This window comes from Vulpes lagopus, chromosome 22, assembly GCF_018345385.1.
Source record: "Vulpes lagopus strain Blue_001 chromosome 22, ASM1834538v1, whole genome shotgun sequence".
NCBI lineage: Eukaryota > Metazoa > Chordata > Mammalia > Carnivora > Canidae > Vulpes > Vulpes lagopus.
The window spans coordinates 24993929-25009629 of NC_054845.1; the positions used below are offsets into that span (position 1 = coordinate 24993929).

A 15701-nucleotide genomic window follows, 5' to 3' on the forward strand; every position below is an offset into this window, starting at 1 on the left:
TGTTTGAGTCTACTTTTGTGAAGTTCTAGAACAGGTAAAATAATCTATGAGAGAAAAAATCAGTTAGTGGCCTTATATCTCCACCTTTCTCTTCTCATTGCTGAGGTCGCCATGTTCTCTTTTTTTTTTAAGATTTTATTTATTTATTCATGAGAGATACAGAAACAGAGACACGGGCAGAGGGAAAAGCAGGCTCCCTGCGGGGAGTCCAATATGGGACTCAGTCCCAGGACCCTGGGATCACGACCTGAGCCAAAGGCAGGTGCTCAACCACTGAGCCACCCAGGCGTCCTGGCCACCATGTCCTTGTCAGCCTCTGGCCTTCAGCCTCCCTGAGACCAAGCACGATGCCTCCAATTCAGGGGCAGAGTTCTGACAGAGAGATATTTAAGTTGATGTTGAAATTGTCAAGCAATTTATGGCTATCAGGACCATGTTAGGAGATTTGGGAATGGATAAGGGATGAGATGACGACCCAGTTCCTCCACCAAACGTTAATCCAACATTATTAAAAACAGTTATTCAGTGGTGCACCCACCACAAGGATGACCCCCACGCCCTCCTCCTGAGGATGATGAGGACAAAGGAAAGTGAACAGAGTATCTCCCTGTTTGGGACCAAGAATTCCTGTAAGTTGGCCAAGGAACACTCTTTGAACTTATTCTGTCTGCCAACCACTTAGACGTCCAAGGTTCATTGGATGTTAAGTACAAGACCACTGCCAATACAATCAAGGAGAAAACTCCTGAGAAGATTCATAAAAATGTCAATATAAAAAAATGACTTTTCCTGGGGGCACCTGGGTGACTCAGTGGTTGAGCATCTGCCTTCGGCTCAGGCCGTGATCCCAGGGTCCTGGGATTGAGTCCCACATTGGGTTCCCCACAGGGACCCTGCTTCTCCCTCTGCCTGTGTCTCTGCCTCTCTCTCTCTGTCTCTCATGGAGAAATAAATAAAATCTTTTTAAAAAATGACTTTTCCGGGATCCCTGGGTGGCGCAGCGGTTTGGCGCCTGCCTTTGGCCCAGGGCGCGATCCTGGAGACCCGGGATCGAATCCCACGTCGGGCTCCCGGTGCATGGAGCCTGCTTCTCCCTCTGCCTGTGTCTCTGCCTCTCTCTCTCTCTGTGTGTGACTATCATAAATAAATAAATAAAAAAAATTTAAAAAAAAATGACTTTTCCTGAAGAAGAGGTACACAGAGGGAAGCAGTGGTGTGAAAAGTGAAATGTCCTGCCTGACCCTGTAACACTCTAAGGATGCTTCCAAAGACTAGTTGCACTGCTCTGTTTATAATTGTAAGTATTAGACCAACAGTAGACAAAAGCAGCAGCAAATTAGTCATTTCAGCAGAATATTGTCGGTCCTCCTTGCGGATGTCGGTTGAGTACAGATTCCAAACATTCTGGCTCAGTTTCTTCCGGTATCATCAAAAGTTTCCTTTTTCTTTGCTCCAATTAAAATGGAACTGTGGGTTCTCTCTAGAAGGTGGTATTTTGGGTTTTCCCTCTTTTGGTAGAGCAATTTCTGCCTAGATTATTGTCTAGTTAACTTTAGTTTAATGACATTTAAAAATTGGCATTGTAAATAAAACAAGTTACAAAAAGTTTTCTGAAATAGAAAAGAAGGAAGGAAAGAAACAAAGAAGGAAAGAAGAAGAAAGAAAGAAAGAAAGAAAGAAAGAAAAAAGAAAAGAAAAAAAGAAAAAAAAGAAAAGAAAAAAAAGAAAAGAAAAAAAGAAAAGAAAAGAAAAGAAGAAAGAAATCAGAACAGTGGCTACCAGGATGCCTGGGTGGCTCAGTGCTTGAGCCTCTGCCTTCGGCCCAGGGTGTGATCCCAGAGTCCTGGAACCGAGTCCCACGTCGGGCTCCTTGCAGGGAGCCTGCTTCTCCCTCTGCCTGTCTCTGTGTGTCTCTCATGAATAAATAAATAAAATTAAAAATAAAAAAAAAAGAACAGTGGCTACCTCTGTGGGGACGGAAGCAGAGACAAACAGGAGGGACTTGAGATTTTTAGGGATATGGCAATGTTTTCTGCATTGATGGAGGTTGGGATGATACAGGAGCACATATTTACCGAAATTTCGTGAATTTGCACTATAGATTTCTGCATTTTGTTTCCTGCAAATTTTACATTAAAAGACAAATTATAAATACTGATCTCTAGTTAGTGCTATACAACCTGATATATTTAGAGAGAAGTGTACTTCTGTCTGCAATTTACTTTGAAACACATCAAAAAAGCAAAATGGATGAACGAATACGGGGATGGCTAGATGCATAGATACAGGACAAGGCAAGTCAAGTGTTAACAGTAAAATCTAGGTAGGAGGTATAGAGGCACATACTGTAAAATCCTTTCAACTTTGCCATATGTTTGAAATTTTTTACAATAGAATGTTGGAGAGGGCGGTCAGCCGGCACTCAGTCTTGGCACTCGTTTAAGCAGGGTGTAATCCACACTCCCTACCCCGCCTTATTGCCTCAAGCCACACTGCTTCACTCATTTACATCTCCTGCACCCCCAGGTATGGCAGTGTTTTGTCCTAGACACATACTGCACATCCTAATGGGTGTTAGGTTGTTAAAGAAATCTCCAGAAAAAGTAGAATTAGCATTGCCCCAATCCCACTGCTTACCAGTTTTGTGATCTTGGGCAAATGAATTCGCCACTGAGCCTCGGTTTTCTCATCTGTAAGAGGAAGTGAAATGGTGAACACAAAGTTTCTAGCACACAGCAGCACCAGACACATGTTGACTATTATTACACAGTTCAATATACTGACTTTGTAAGTGTAAACAGGTAGAGGAATGTTTGGTTTTCACATAAGAAACTCTCTGGAGTTTACACTCAGAGGAAAGAATGGAAACACCTTTTCCTGGAAACTGCTCTATGGGCATTCTCTAAATTTCTTCTCACAGAGGAAAAGCAAATGCCACCTGTACCTATGAGCTAAACACAGTCTCTGTGATGGAGAATTCAATGGGATAACTGTAATAATAAACATACATTTGGGTTGCAGGGATGGCAAGGAAAGCTTCAGGGAAGAAGAAACACTTGAGTTGGGTCTCGCAGGATGGATCAGAGTTTTCCAGGACAGAGCTACAGGGGATGTCCAGGCAGGAAAAACAGCATAGGAAAAGCAATTTGAGGGGGCGCCTGGGTGGCTCAGTCAGTTAAGTGTCTGGCTTGATTTAAGCTCATGGTCATGGTCCCAGGATTCTGAGATTGAGCATCGGGTTCTGCACTCAGCAGGGAGTCCACTTGAGATTCTCCCTCTCTCCCACTTCCTCTCCTCTCTCTCTCTCTCTCTCTAAAATACATAGATCTTTCTTTAAGATTTTATTTATTTATTCATGAGAGACACAGAGAGAGAGGCAGAGATATAGGCAGAGGGAGAAGCAGGCTCCCCATGGGGAGCCCCATGAGGGACTCAATCTCAGGACCCCAGGATCACGCCCTGAGCCAAAGGCAGATGCTCAACCACTGAGCCACCCAGGTGCCCCTAAAATAAATAAATCTTAAAAGAAAAAGAAAAGCAATGGGATCCCCAAATCTGACAAACAGCTTTCACTATTAGAGTCCAGGGAAGGTAGGAGATTAAGACTGGAGAGGGAGGTGGTGGCTAAATCATGCCCTGTTTGGTATGCGGCAGGTTTGGGTTTTGTGCTGCAGATTAAGAGCTATGGGGCCCATTTTCTGGAAGCTATTTCTCCAGCAGAGGTGAGCTAGACTGACCACAGAGCACCCTGAGGCAGGGAAGCCAGCTCAGGACCAGTGCTGCCCATTGTCCGGAAGAACCGATTAGGATTATTGTTAAGCACATGGATTCCAGGCCCCCACACCAGACACACTGAATCAGAGTGTAGGAGAAGGGCCTGGGAATCTAGGTAAAATTAACAAGCACCCCAGGTTTCTAACAAGTTTAAAACACAGGAGGTCCAGGAGATGGTGTCCACAGTCTTCTGAAAGGAGATTAAAGTTGGAACTGATACACTGGGGGAACAGAAGAGGAGGCATATTACCAGCGTGATTAATCTTAAATAATGTGGCAAGCAGTTGCATGTGGGGGTAGTGACATCCGGGCATGACTGTGTAGACAGCCGTACCGTTTACCAAGATAGGGAATTCAGAGGAAGGGTCAAGTTTAGGGAGAGGAGATAATGACTTCTGCTTACCCAGATGAATCACCATCTTGATAGCCGGCACTGAATGGGTGGTGGTAGGAGCTCCAGCCGGCAAAGGTCACCCAAGGAGATGATGGCGTGAGAAAGGGTAGAGCAATAGCTCCCAAATGCATTTATTTTCTCTTGTGCTTCTCACACAAATCCGTAGCTTGAATATCTCACATCTCCCAACCATGTTAAACAATAAATTACAGGCATAAAGTTTGAAAATAGACAAGCAGAAAAGTAAACATTCCCCGAGTCTCCAAAAACCCAGATGCATGACAGAGTCAAGCCGCCTCCTGCTTTTTGACTTAAGCCAGGGACAGAGCCCATGGGTGACATTGACAGGCCCCAGAGGAAACTCCATCTCTCATATGCCCTTGATACTATTTATGGAATAAATGCTTCTCCTATATATATGATCCTCCTAAAACTACAGAGATGACATAAAGAAGGTATTAGTTGCCAGAAAACCTGGGTCAGAGTCACATGAAGGTGGACAACCTAACCTCTCAGAGCCCCTTTTGGCTCTTGCATAAAATAAAGATAAAAGCAACTGCTCTAAGGAACAAATGAGGAAACATATATTAAGACTTGTCAAACAATCCACTCAAGGCTCTAAGGAATAATAGAACCCCAATCCCACCAGCTCAGGTCAAAGGAGAGTTTATGGAAGTGATACAACAGGCAATCTCACCAGCTCACAAGAGCAGGAAATGAAGTACAGTTTGTCATTTAGGCATTGGAGCTGAAAGCCTGACTTTATTCCTCACCGTGGCATTCTCTCTGGGGCCATCTGGCCTCCCATCTCTGCAGGTCCATGCACTCCTACATGGCAGACACAGCACCTGTCTGACCCACTACCTGTCCTTCCTTCCTCACTATGAGGAGCTCAGCTTGACAAAGGTGGTCACAGGCAACTATGCTGAGCTATTGTCCATGTTCCCGGCCTTCTTTACACCTAGCTGTGGCCCAGTATGTGGTTCTGGCAAATGACACTCAAGGAGAAGACTGCTAGGAACTCTAGGAAAGCTCTTGCTTTTCCTGGCAGAAGGGAAAGATGCTGCCTGGTGCCACCTCTTCCTTTTTCTTCTGTTTGGCTGTGAGAACTAGAGCTACGACAGCCATCATGGGACCATGAAGAAAAGATCAGAAGAATCACAAAAAGGCGGTTTACACTTGGACTGGACTGCATTGAGCTCCCAAACCAACACTAAAGGACATTATGGGTAAAATAACAACGACAAAAATACCACTATGTGTTTAAGCTATTATGAGTTTGGTTCTTGTTACTTGCAGCGGAGGGCACCCTTGACTAATTGAGTGATTAGACTATCATCTAATTTGGGATTTTGCGAACTGCAATCAGCCTCAAAATGTCTGCAGCATTTGTACCATGTCTACTCAAGTGCCATGTTCTTCTTTAAATTGATTAACTTTGGAGTGCCTGGGTAGCTCAGTTGGTTGAGTGTCTGCCTATGGTTAAGGTCACAATCTTAGGGTCCTGAGATCAAGCCCCACATAGGGCTCCCTGCTCAGCGGAGCACCTGTTTCTCCCTCTCCATCTCCCTTGCCTGTCACTCCCCTTGCTTGTGTGCATTTTCTCTCTCTCTCTCTCTCTCTCTCTGCCAAATAAATAAATAAAATACTTTAAAAAATAAATACATTGATTAACTTTTATCAAAGTAACTTAAATACTGACTTTAGCCTTGTGACTCTCATGTGTGAATTTTATCTTTTTCCAATACCTGTTAAAATATATATGTAAGGGATGCCTGGGTGGCTCAGTGGTTGAGTGTCTGCCTTCGGGTCAGGGCTTGATCCCAGGGTCGGGGATCGAGTCCCGCATCGGGCTCCTTGCAGGGCACCTGCTTTTCCTCTGCCTCTCTCTCTGTGTGTCTCTCATGAATAAATAAATAAAATCTTTAAATATATATATGTATGTAATAATTAAAATTAAAACAAGTTTCCAAATTGGCAAACACATCCATCCACCATGAGGGTGGTGCATTCCAACTCCACCGAGAAGTTGCTGCACTCAGGACCCTTCCAGACCTTCCTGTCTACCTGGCTTATATCCATTATAATAAACTGGTAAATGTAAGTAAAAAATAATAATTTTTAATTTTTAATTTTTAATTAAATTAAAACTGAGTCACCACAAGCCACTCCAAATCATCTCATTTTTACCACTGGAGCACTTTGCAAAAGCAAAACCAGCTCTGTCTCTGTCTCTGATATTCCTGTTCCAGATTCCCAGGAGGGAATGTTAGTGATCAGGGTCTTCTCCTGAGCCACATGGCGCATAAAACCATACACACCTCAAGAATTCAGGCGAGATGAAGCTAATAGGCAGTTCATCACAGACTTATAAAGGATGAAGAAGGAGAAGAAGGGGGGAGGAAGAAAGAGGGAGAGGGAGGAGGAGGAGGAGAAGAAGAAGAAGGGGAAGAGCGGGGAGGGAGGAGGAGGAGGAAGAGGAAAAAAAGAAGGAGGAGGAGGAGAAAGGCCTTATTGCAAAACTAGAATTTCCATGTACCTGAGGATAAAACAATTAGGGAATATTGGTCAGTCCTTTTCTACGCCTGTGCAGAGCAAGCTACACGGGGTGGGGGAGTGGGGGAAAGAATTAGGAACAGCAGGCTAGCTGGTACTACTGCTCCAGCAGAAGCAGGAAGCTCCTTCCCATGTTCCTGAAAACTTTGCTGTGTCTACCTCCCAACATCATCAGTCTAGCATTCATTCAGTTGTAAGCAACATTTCAAGACAGTAAAGGAAATATGGTTTATTCAATGTATGGTATTAGGATAGCTGGAAATTTATTGGGGAAAAAATTAAATTATATCCCTCATTCACTTCAGTCACATATGTATAACCATGAAATTCAGATGGATTAAAGATTTAAATATGAAAGAATTAAACCACATCTTACAGTGCATTCATACAAGTGACTATCGTGCAGCAGCTAGAAAAGGCAATCTATCGGTACTAATAAGGAAATACTTAACTATTGTTCAATGAAAGAGCAGGTTATAAATCACACATATAGAATGACACTATGTTAAATATGTGTGTATATGTCCACATGAGTATATGAATGTAAATGCATTAAAGGATTTTGAAAGGACAAATCTTAATCAGATAACCATTATTACTTCTAAGAAAGTGATTAGAAATAAATTAATTAATTAATTAATGAACAAAAAAGAAAGTGACTAGAATATAATCATATATTGTCCATCTAATTTAAAAAATTAGCAGAAAAGGATAAAATTTGGGGCACCTGGGTGGCTCAGTTGGTTAAGCATCTGCCTTCAGTTCAGGTCATGACCTCAGGGTCCTGCGATCCAGCTCCTCATTGGGGCAGGCTTCCTGCTCAGCAGGGAGTCTGCTTCTTTCTCTTTCTCTCTCTCTCTCTCTCTCTCTCTCTCCCTCTGCTCCTCCCCACCGCTCATTCTCTCTCTCTCTCTTTCAAGTAAATAAACAGAATCTTTTTTTAAAAAATGGATAAAATTTTAATGAAAAAGTTTAACTACAAAGTAACAGAAAAAAATAGAATTTTTAAATAATTTTAATGTGATTATCAGCTTTCTTAGGAGTACTTCAATTACATTAAAAAATAAAATAAGTAAAATAAAATGGAGAGGCACCTGATTGGCTTTGTCAGTAGAGCATGCAACTATTGATCTCAGGGTCATGAGTTCAATCTCCATGTTGGGTGTGGAGCCTACTGAAAAAAGAAAAAAGTAAAAAATAAAATGACAGGAAAGATGGAGAAATTTTCTAGATCGCAAAGCAAACCAATGGCATAGCTAAAAGATAAATAACAAAATGGAAAAAAAAATATTTGCAACAGATAGAGGAAGAGCAGTATTATTAAACTATGGATTATTTAGAATAAGAACATTACAAGCCCAATAGAAAATGAGTAAAAGGCATTAAGAAGCACTCCATAAAAGATATGCAAATGGCCAAAACTCCTGTTCAAGATGTTCTATCTCACTAGCAATTGCAGATAAGCAAATTAAAATGAGATGTCACTTTTCACTTTGATTAACAGGATTAAAAGATTTATAAGCCAGTTGTTAGCAAGAGTGTGGGGAAACAGGCACCTGTAGCTGTTAATGAAAGCTCAAATTGGCAGAGCCTTCTGGAGGGCAATTTAGAGAGAGAAATCAAAATTTTAAATGTACACATGTGTTTCCCTCTTCTGGAAATTTATTCTAAGAAAATAATGGTGCAGGTGTGCAAAGAGGTATGAACGAGAACGGTCATTGTATTGAAAAAATTGGAAACAACCTAAAATGCTAATCAAAGGGTTTTTGTTAAAAAAAAATGTATGAGGCTAGGAGGTGTTATGGAGACCAAGAGACCAGACAGGTGTTACGAAAGATAAGGACGATCTTTACATATTGACATAAAGGATATAATGTGAAAGTGAGAGAAACAGTTCTCACAATTCCATATATTGTCTTTTGTTTAATATGTAACCCATTGGTAAGGTAGCTGCTCACCATGAACAATGGTTATCTCTGTGGGGTAGAATTTCAAGGGAAATTTTCTACAGTATTAAAATTTTTTTTTACAAGGACCATGTGCTACATTCATGATAACTAAAGTCAATAAGGACTCCATGTTGAAAAATCAAGGAAAAAATGTGCTATGTATGCTGTCCTTTAAAGTGTTTCGGCACATATTCTTTCATTCAACAAGTATTGTTAGTTTATTATGTGAAAGGTGGTGTCTCAGGGACTAAGGTGGACACAAAAGACAATGGGCCCTGAGTTCTGGGAACCCCCCTCTACTTGCTGACTCCAGACCAGCACACTCCTGAGCCTACACCATACCTTCCTCCTTTCCTCCTGCCACAGTGGAGCTGCTGTCCCTTGGCCACCCCAAAGCCAATCTTGTGCCCTAAAATCCATCTCCCTGCTGCTTTCTGGCTAGTCTCACACAATCAAGTATCTTCTCTCTCTTTATCTTTAATTTCTCCTTCTTTCTTGAAACCTACTTGTCGGCAATGAGAACAACTCAAGGTTCTTCCATGCTAATGAAAGGATGGAAAGAAAGAGGGAGGGAAGGAGAGAGGGAGCAAATCTAGACAGAATTATTGGAGATGAGAAAGAAGGAAGGGGACAGAGGGAGAGAAGGGGAGAGGAAAGAGGCTCCTTGAGCATATTTTCCATTCTTAATATTCTTAAAAAAACTACATTAGCTTCACTGTAATAAAAACATGATCGAGGGGATCCCTGGGTGGCTCAGCGGTTTGGCGCCTGCCTTTGGCCCAGGGCGCGATCCTGGAGTCGCGGGATCGAGTCCCACATCGGGCTCCCAGCATGGAGCCTGCTTCTCCCTCTGCCTGTGTCTCTGCCTCTCTGTGTGTGTGTGTGTGTGTGTGTGTCTATCATAAATAAATAAATAAATAAATAAATAAATAAATAAATAAATCTTTAAAAAAAAAAAAACATGATCGAGAAAGCAGTATAAAAGGGTATAAAAGCGAGACCATGAGACAGGCAGAGAAGGTACTCTCTCTCCCCCTGACCAAGAGGTCCATCTAGTCCTGCGTGCCCCAGCACCTGCCTTGGGCTGCCCTCTCTTGATGTCAGTACCTGGATGATCTCAATAGTGGGTGCATCTCCCTCCAGTTATCACTCAATCCCTCCCTCCTATGGCCAAACTTCTACAAAGAATTGCCTGCTTGCTCTCCCCTGCCTCATTTCCTGAACATGCCTCAGTCCATGGGGTTGACTGCTGAGCCCCACCACTCCACCAAAACCAGTTCTCCCCAGGGATCCCCCAGTCCTGTATCAACTTCTCCGCAGCATTCAGCACCACACTCTTGTGTCTACTTTTCTTGGTAGCCTTTGCCAGTGTTTCCGTTTCAGCCTGACTTTTCAGTTTGGGGACTCCCAGCACCCAGTCCTGAGATCCTTGCTCCCCCCCACCATCCTCTTTCCCAGGTTGTTCCATCCAAGGCAAAGCGCTAATCACTGTACAAACACCAGTGACCTCTAGGAGACACTGGCCTCGTCACTGTCTCCACTAGGATTTCTCACAGATCTCATTCATTCATTCATTGTCTTGAGCACTTACTATGTGTTGGGAACTACCGTAGGTACAGAATAAAGAGTGAAAAAAAAAAAAGAGTGAAGAACAGTCTAGGCACGGTTCATGCCCTTGAGCAGCTTAACTTGTCCACAACTGAACTCAAGATCTTCCCTCAACCAACATGCTCCTCCATGTTTTCTATCTCTGTAAATGGCAATATCCCACCTGCTCAACAGAAATCTGAACTCTAGAGCCAGCACTTTGCTATCCCTTATCTTCCCTGTGGGAGACACACTCTAAGGTGATTCCCCTCCTCCACTGAGTCATGCTTTTATATAACTCCTTCCCCTTGAGGCAGAACCTGTGACTTGCTTCTAATCAGTAGAATATGGCCAAGGTGGTAGATGTCAGCACCTTGTTTAGGTTGTGTTATATTGCAAGGGTGACAGAGTGACAGGATGCCAGGCCCAGGATTATGTTATATAAGACTCCATCCCGTGGGTTGAAATGAGAGAGACTCTCCTGCTAGCTTTCAAGAAGTAAGCTGTCATATTTGTCAAGGAACTGTGGGGGATCCCCCTGACAGCCAGAAAGAAAAGAGATCTCAGTGCCACAAATTGCAAGGAGATGAATTCTTCCAAACACCTGAGGCAGCGTGGAAGTAGATCTTCTCCCAGTTGATCTTCTGGCGAGACCACAGGCCCAGCCAGCACCTAACTGAAGTCTGCTAAGGGCCTGAGCAGAGGACCCCAGCAAGCTATGCCTGGACTCCTGACCCGTGGAAACCATGAGATAATAAATGAGTGTTGTTTAGTTGCTAAGTTTGTGGTGATTTGTTACTCAATATAGAAAATTAATGCAGCATCTCTCCAATCCATCGCCAGAACTTTTGGATTTCTTCACTGAAGTAATTCTCAAAAACATTCAATTCTCTCCTTCTCCACTACTCCACCCAGAGCAAACTGTCATCATCTCCTAACAGACAAAGAGAATAGCCTCCTGACCTCCCCTGTCACAATTGCCCCTCCTCTCAGAACTGAGCCAACGCATGAGAGCATCCCGGCAAGCAAGTAACTTGGCATTCCTTCAGCTCAGCATTTATTTATTCAGCAGACAGGAGGAGAAATTGTCTATTAATAAAAGCGGTATGCCTCTCTTCTTATGCCAAAATGGAAAGTTCGATACATGTGCTTTTCCAAAGCAGATAACTTTTTGGGACGCACATTAAACCACATAAAATTTAAATAAAATAAATCATTAATTTCCTGTAAATAGCACAACCCATTACATTATTCATATTCAGACTTTCAGCTGACTGTACTTAATGACAGCTCCCAGCTGACTCATCTCAGGTTTGGAGGTACAGCTCGCATTCATCTATTACAAGTTTTTAATTTTGAAAGAACAGTTCATCTGCTTTTCCTTTTGTTGCTTCTGCTTTAGTGTCACGTCTAAGTATCCATTGTCAAGTCCAAGGTGATGAAGATTTTGCCTCTATGTTTTCTTCTTTTTTTTAAGATTTTATTTATTGATTGATGAGAGACACACACAGAGAGAGGCAGAGACACAGGCAGAGGGAGAAGCAGGCTCCCTCTGGGGAGTCTGATGCAGGATTCGATTCCAGGGGCCCAGGATCACAACCTGAGCCAAAGGCAGATGCTCAACCGCTGAGCCACCCAGGCATCCCCCTATGTTTTCTTCTAACAGTTTTATATCTAGGCATTTTTATTTAGGTTTGCTGATCCACATTGAATTAACTTTTGTATCTGGAATGAGGTAAGGTACAACTTCATTCTTTTGCCTGTGGTCAATCAGTTGTTCCAGCACTATTTGTTTAAAGAGAGACTCTCATGTCCCCCCTCCCCCCAGTGAATGGTCTTGATGCTCTTGCCAAAAATCAACTGGCCATAAACGTCGGGCTTATTGCTTGGACTTTCAGTTCTATTCCATTGGTCTGCATATATCTCTATCTTTATGCCAGGCCCACACTGGTTTTATTGCTGTAGATTTGTAGTAGGTTTTGCAATTAGGAAGTGTGAGTTCTCTGATTTTTTTCTCTTTTAAATGTTGTTCTCGCTCTCTAGGGCTGCTTGCAGTTCCCTATAAACTTGAAAATTGGCTTTTCCATTTCTGGGGGGGAAAAAAGCCACTAGAATTGTGAGAGGGAGTGCATTGAACCTGTAGATTGCTTCGGGGAATACTGTCATCTTAACAATATTCAGTCTTCCAATTCATGACCATGGAATCTTCCCATTGATTTAAGTCTTCTTCAATTCTCTTAGTCATGTTTTGTAGTTTTCAGCGTCTGAGTCTTTTATCTCCTTGGTTATACATATTCCTAGATAATTTATTATTTTAGGTGCTATTGAAATGGAGTTGTTTTCTTCATTTCTTTTCTAGATTGTTCGTTGTTGGTGTATAGAAACTCAACTGATTTTTGTGAATTGATTTTGTTCCCTAAAAGTCTGCTGAATTCATTTATTGCCTCTAGCATTTTGTGTGTGTGGATTCAATGGGACTTTCTTTATATAGAATCATGTTTGAAAGAGATAGCTTAATTCTTGATTTCTAATTTTGATGCCTTTTATTTATTCCTATTGTCTGATTGCCATTGCTACAGCTTCCAGTACAATGTTGAATAGCAATGGTGAAAGCAGACATCTTTGTCTTGTTCCCAATCAGAGGCAGAAAGCTTCAATCTTTCACCAAAAGGATATTATTAGTTGTGGGATTTTTCATAAATGTCCATTACCATGTTAAGGAAACTCCCTTCTATTCCTACTTTTCTGAGTATTTTTATCATGAAAGGATGCTGAATTTTGTCAAATGCCTTTTCTGCATCAATTGAGATGTTCTTTTTTCTTTTCTTTCATTCTGTTCATGTGGTTATTACCTTGATTGATTTTCTTAAGTTGAACCATTGTTGTATTTCTGGGATAAATCTCACTAGGTCATGGTATATAATCCTTTCAATGTGCTGTTGGATTTGGTTTGCTAGGATTTTGCTGAGGATCTTTGTATCTATATTCATAAGAGATATCGCTCTACAGTTTGCATTTCTTGTGGCATCTTGGTCTGGGTTTGTATCGGAAATGCTGGCTTCAAAGAATGTGTAGGAAGTTATCCTTCCTCTTCTGTTTCTTGGAAGAGTTTGAGTATGGTTGGTATTAATTCTTTAAATTCTTTTAAAAGCCTTTTCTCCCAGAGGAGAGGTGGGTGGGGGATGAGTAAAATAGATAAAGGGGATTAAGAGATACAAACTTCCAGTAACAAAATAAATAAGTCCAGAAAAAATTCAAAGTCCAGCATAAGGAATACAGTCACTAAGATGGTAATAACATTGTTTGGTGACAGATGGTGATTACAACTTACCATGGTGAGCACCAAGTAATTATTGAATCATTATATTGTATATGTGAAACTAATAATAACACCGTATGTAAATTACATCTCAATTTATAAATAAATAAATAAAAGCCTTTTCTTTCTTCAGAGGTGTTTTGTTTTGTTTTCCTTTGTTTTGTTTTAAGTAGGCTCCATGTTGGGTCTCACAACCTTGAGATCAAGACCTGAGCTGAGATCAAGAGTTGGATGCTTAACTAACTGAGCCACCCAGGTGTCCCGGGAGGTTTTTTATTGCTAATTCAATCTTTACTTGTTATAAGTCTATTGATATTTTTTACGGGTTCTTGAGTAATTTTTGGTAATTTGTGTGTCTGAGAATTTGTTCGTCTACATTATGTAATTTTTTGGCATACAATTATTCATAATAATCTCCCAAATCCTTTTAATTTCTGTATGGTCCCCATTTTCATTTCTGGTTTTAGTAATTTGCATCCTCTTTTTTATCTTAGTTAAGCTAAAAAGTTCATCAATTTTATTATTTTTCTTCTGGTTTCATTGTTTCTCTTTATTGTTTTCTATTCTCTATGCTCCAATCTTTTTTGAAGATTTATTTATTTATTTTAGAGAGAGTGAAGGGAGGCACAGGGAAAGGGAGAGAGAGTCTCAGGCAGACTCTGCACTGAATGCAGAATCCAATGCGGGTCTTCATGCCATGACCCTAAGATAATGACCTGAGCCGAGCCGAAACCAAGAGTTGGACATGCAATTGACTGTGCCACCCAGGTGCCCATATTCTCCAGTCTTTGTCATTTCCTTCCTTTTGCCAGCTTTAGGTTTAGTTTGCTCTTCTTTTTCTAGTGCCTTAAAGTATAAAGTTAGGGTGTTGATCTGAGATCTTTCTTCTTTTTTATTTTTTTTCTTTCTTCTTTTTTAATGAGGCACTTGCAATTATAAATTTCCCCCTGAGCACTGCTTTCACTGCATTCCACCTATTTTGGTATATTGTGTTTTTTGTTTTTATGCATCTCAAAGTATTTTCTAATTTCCTTAGTGACTTCTTGATGTATTCATTGTTAAGGAGTGTGTTGTTCAATTTCTGTTCATTTGTGAATTTTCCAGTTTTCCATCTGTTATTGATTTTTGGCTTCATTCCCTAGTGATTAGAGAAAATCTTTTGTATGATTCTGATCTTTTAAAATGTATTAAGATTTTTCTATGGCCTAACATATGGTCTGTCCTGGAGAATGTTCCATGTAAAGTCAAGAAGAATGTATATTCTCCTGTTGTAGAGGGGGGTGTTCTGTATATGTGTGCCAGATTTAGTTGGTTTATAGTGTTCCTCAAGTCTTCTATTTCCCTATTGATCTTCTGTCTAGATGTTCAATCCATTGTTGAAAGTGGGATACTAAAGTCAATTTCTAACTATTATTGTAGATAGTCTATTCCTTTCTTCAGTTCTGTCAATATTTGCTTCAGGTATTTGGGAGGGGCTGCCCATTGTCTGCTGCATATATGCTTATAATTGTTATATCATCTTTATAAATTGACCCTTTTATCTATCTCTATATAATGTCCTTCTTTATCTCTTGTAACAACTTTTTTTTAAAAAGATTATTTATTTATTTATGAGAGACACAGAGAGGGAGGCAGAGACATAGACAGAAGGAGAAGCAGACTCCTCGCAGGGAGCCCAATATGGGACTCGATCCCCGGACCCAGGATTACATTCTGAGCTGAAGGCAGATGCTCAACCACTGAGCTACCCAGGTGTTCCTCCTATTAACAACTTTTAACTTAAAATCTACTTTTCTGGGATGCCTGTGTGGCTCAGCAGGTTTAGCGCCTGCTTTCCGCCCAGGGTGTGATCCTGGAGTTCCACATCAGGCTCCCTGTGTGGAGCCTGCTTCTCCCTCTGCCTCTCTCTCTCTCTCTCTCTGTCTCTCATGAATAAATAAATAAAATCTTTTTTTAAAAATCTACTTTTCTGATATTCATAGAACCACCCCAGATCTCTTTTGGTTAGTATTCACATGGAGTATCTTTTTCTATCCTTTCACTTTCAGTCTTTTTGTGCTTTGGATCTAAAATAAGTCTCTTGTAAGCAACATATGGTTAGATCATGGTTTTTAAATTCATT

General features: G+C 41.1%; 1 protein-coding gene across 1 annotated transcript in view; it reads right to left on the reverse strand.

Moving 5' to 3' along the window:
- LOC121480564 (translation initiation factor IF-2-like) overlaps nt 1–15701 on the reverse strand; it is a 31892-nt gene that overhangs the window by 9285 nt on the left and 6906 nt on the right. Inside the window, exon 3 of the mRNA XM_041737187.1 lies at nt 2638–2690. Within this exon, the coding sequence (XP_041593121.1) occupies nt 2638–2690 (53 nt within the window). The remainder of the gene's footprint in view (nt 1–2637; nt 2691–15701) is intronic.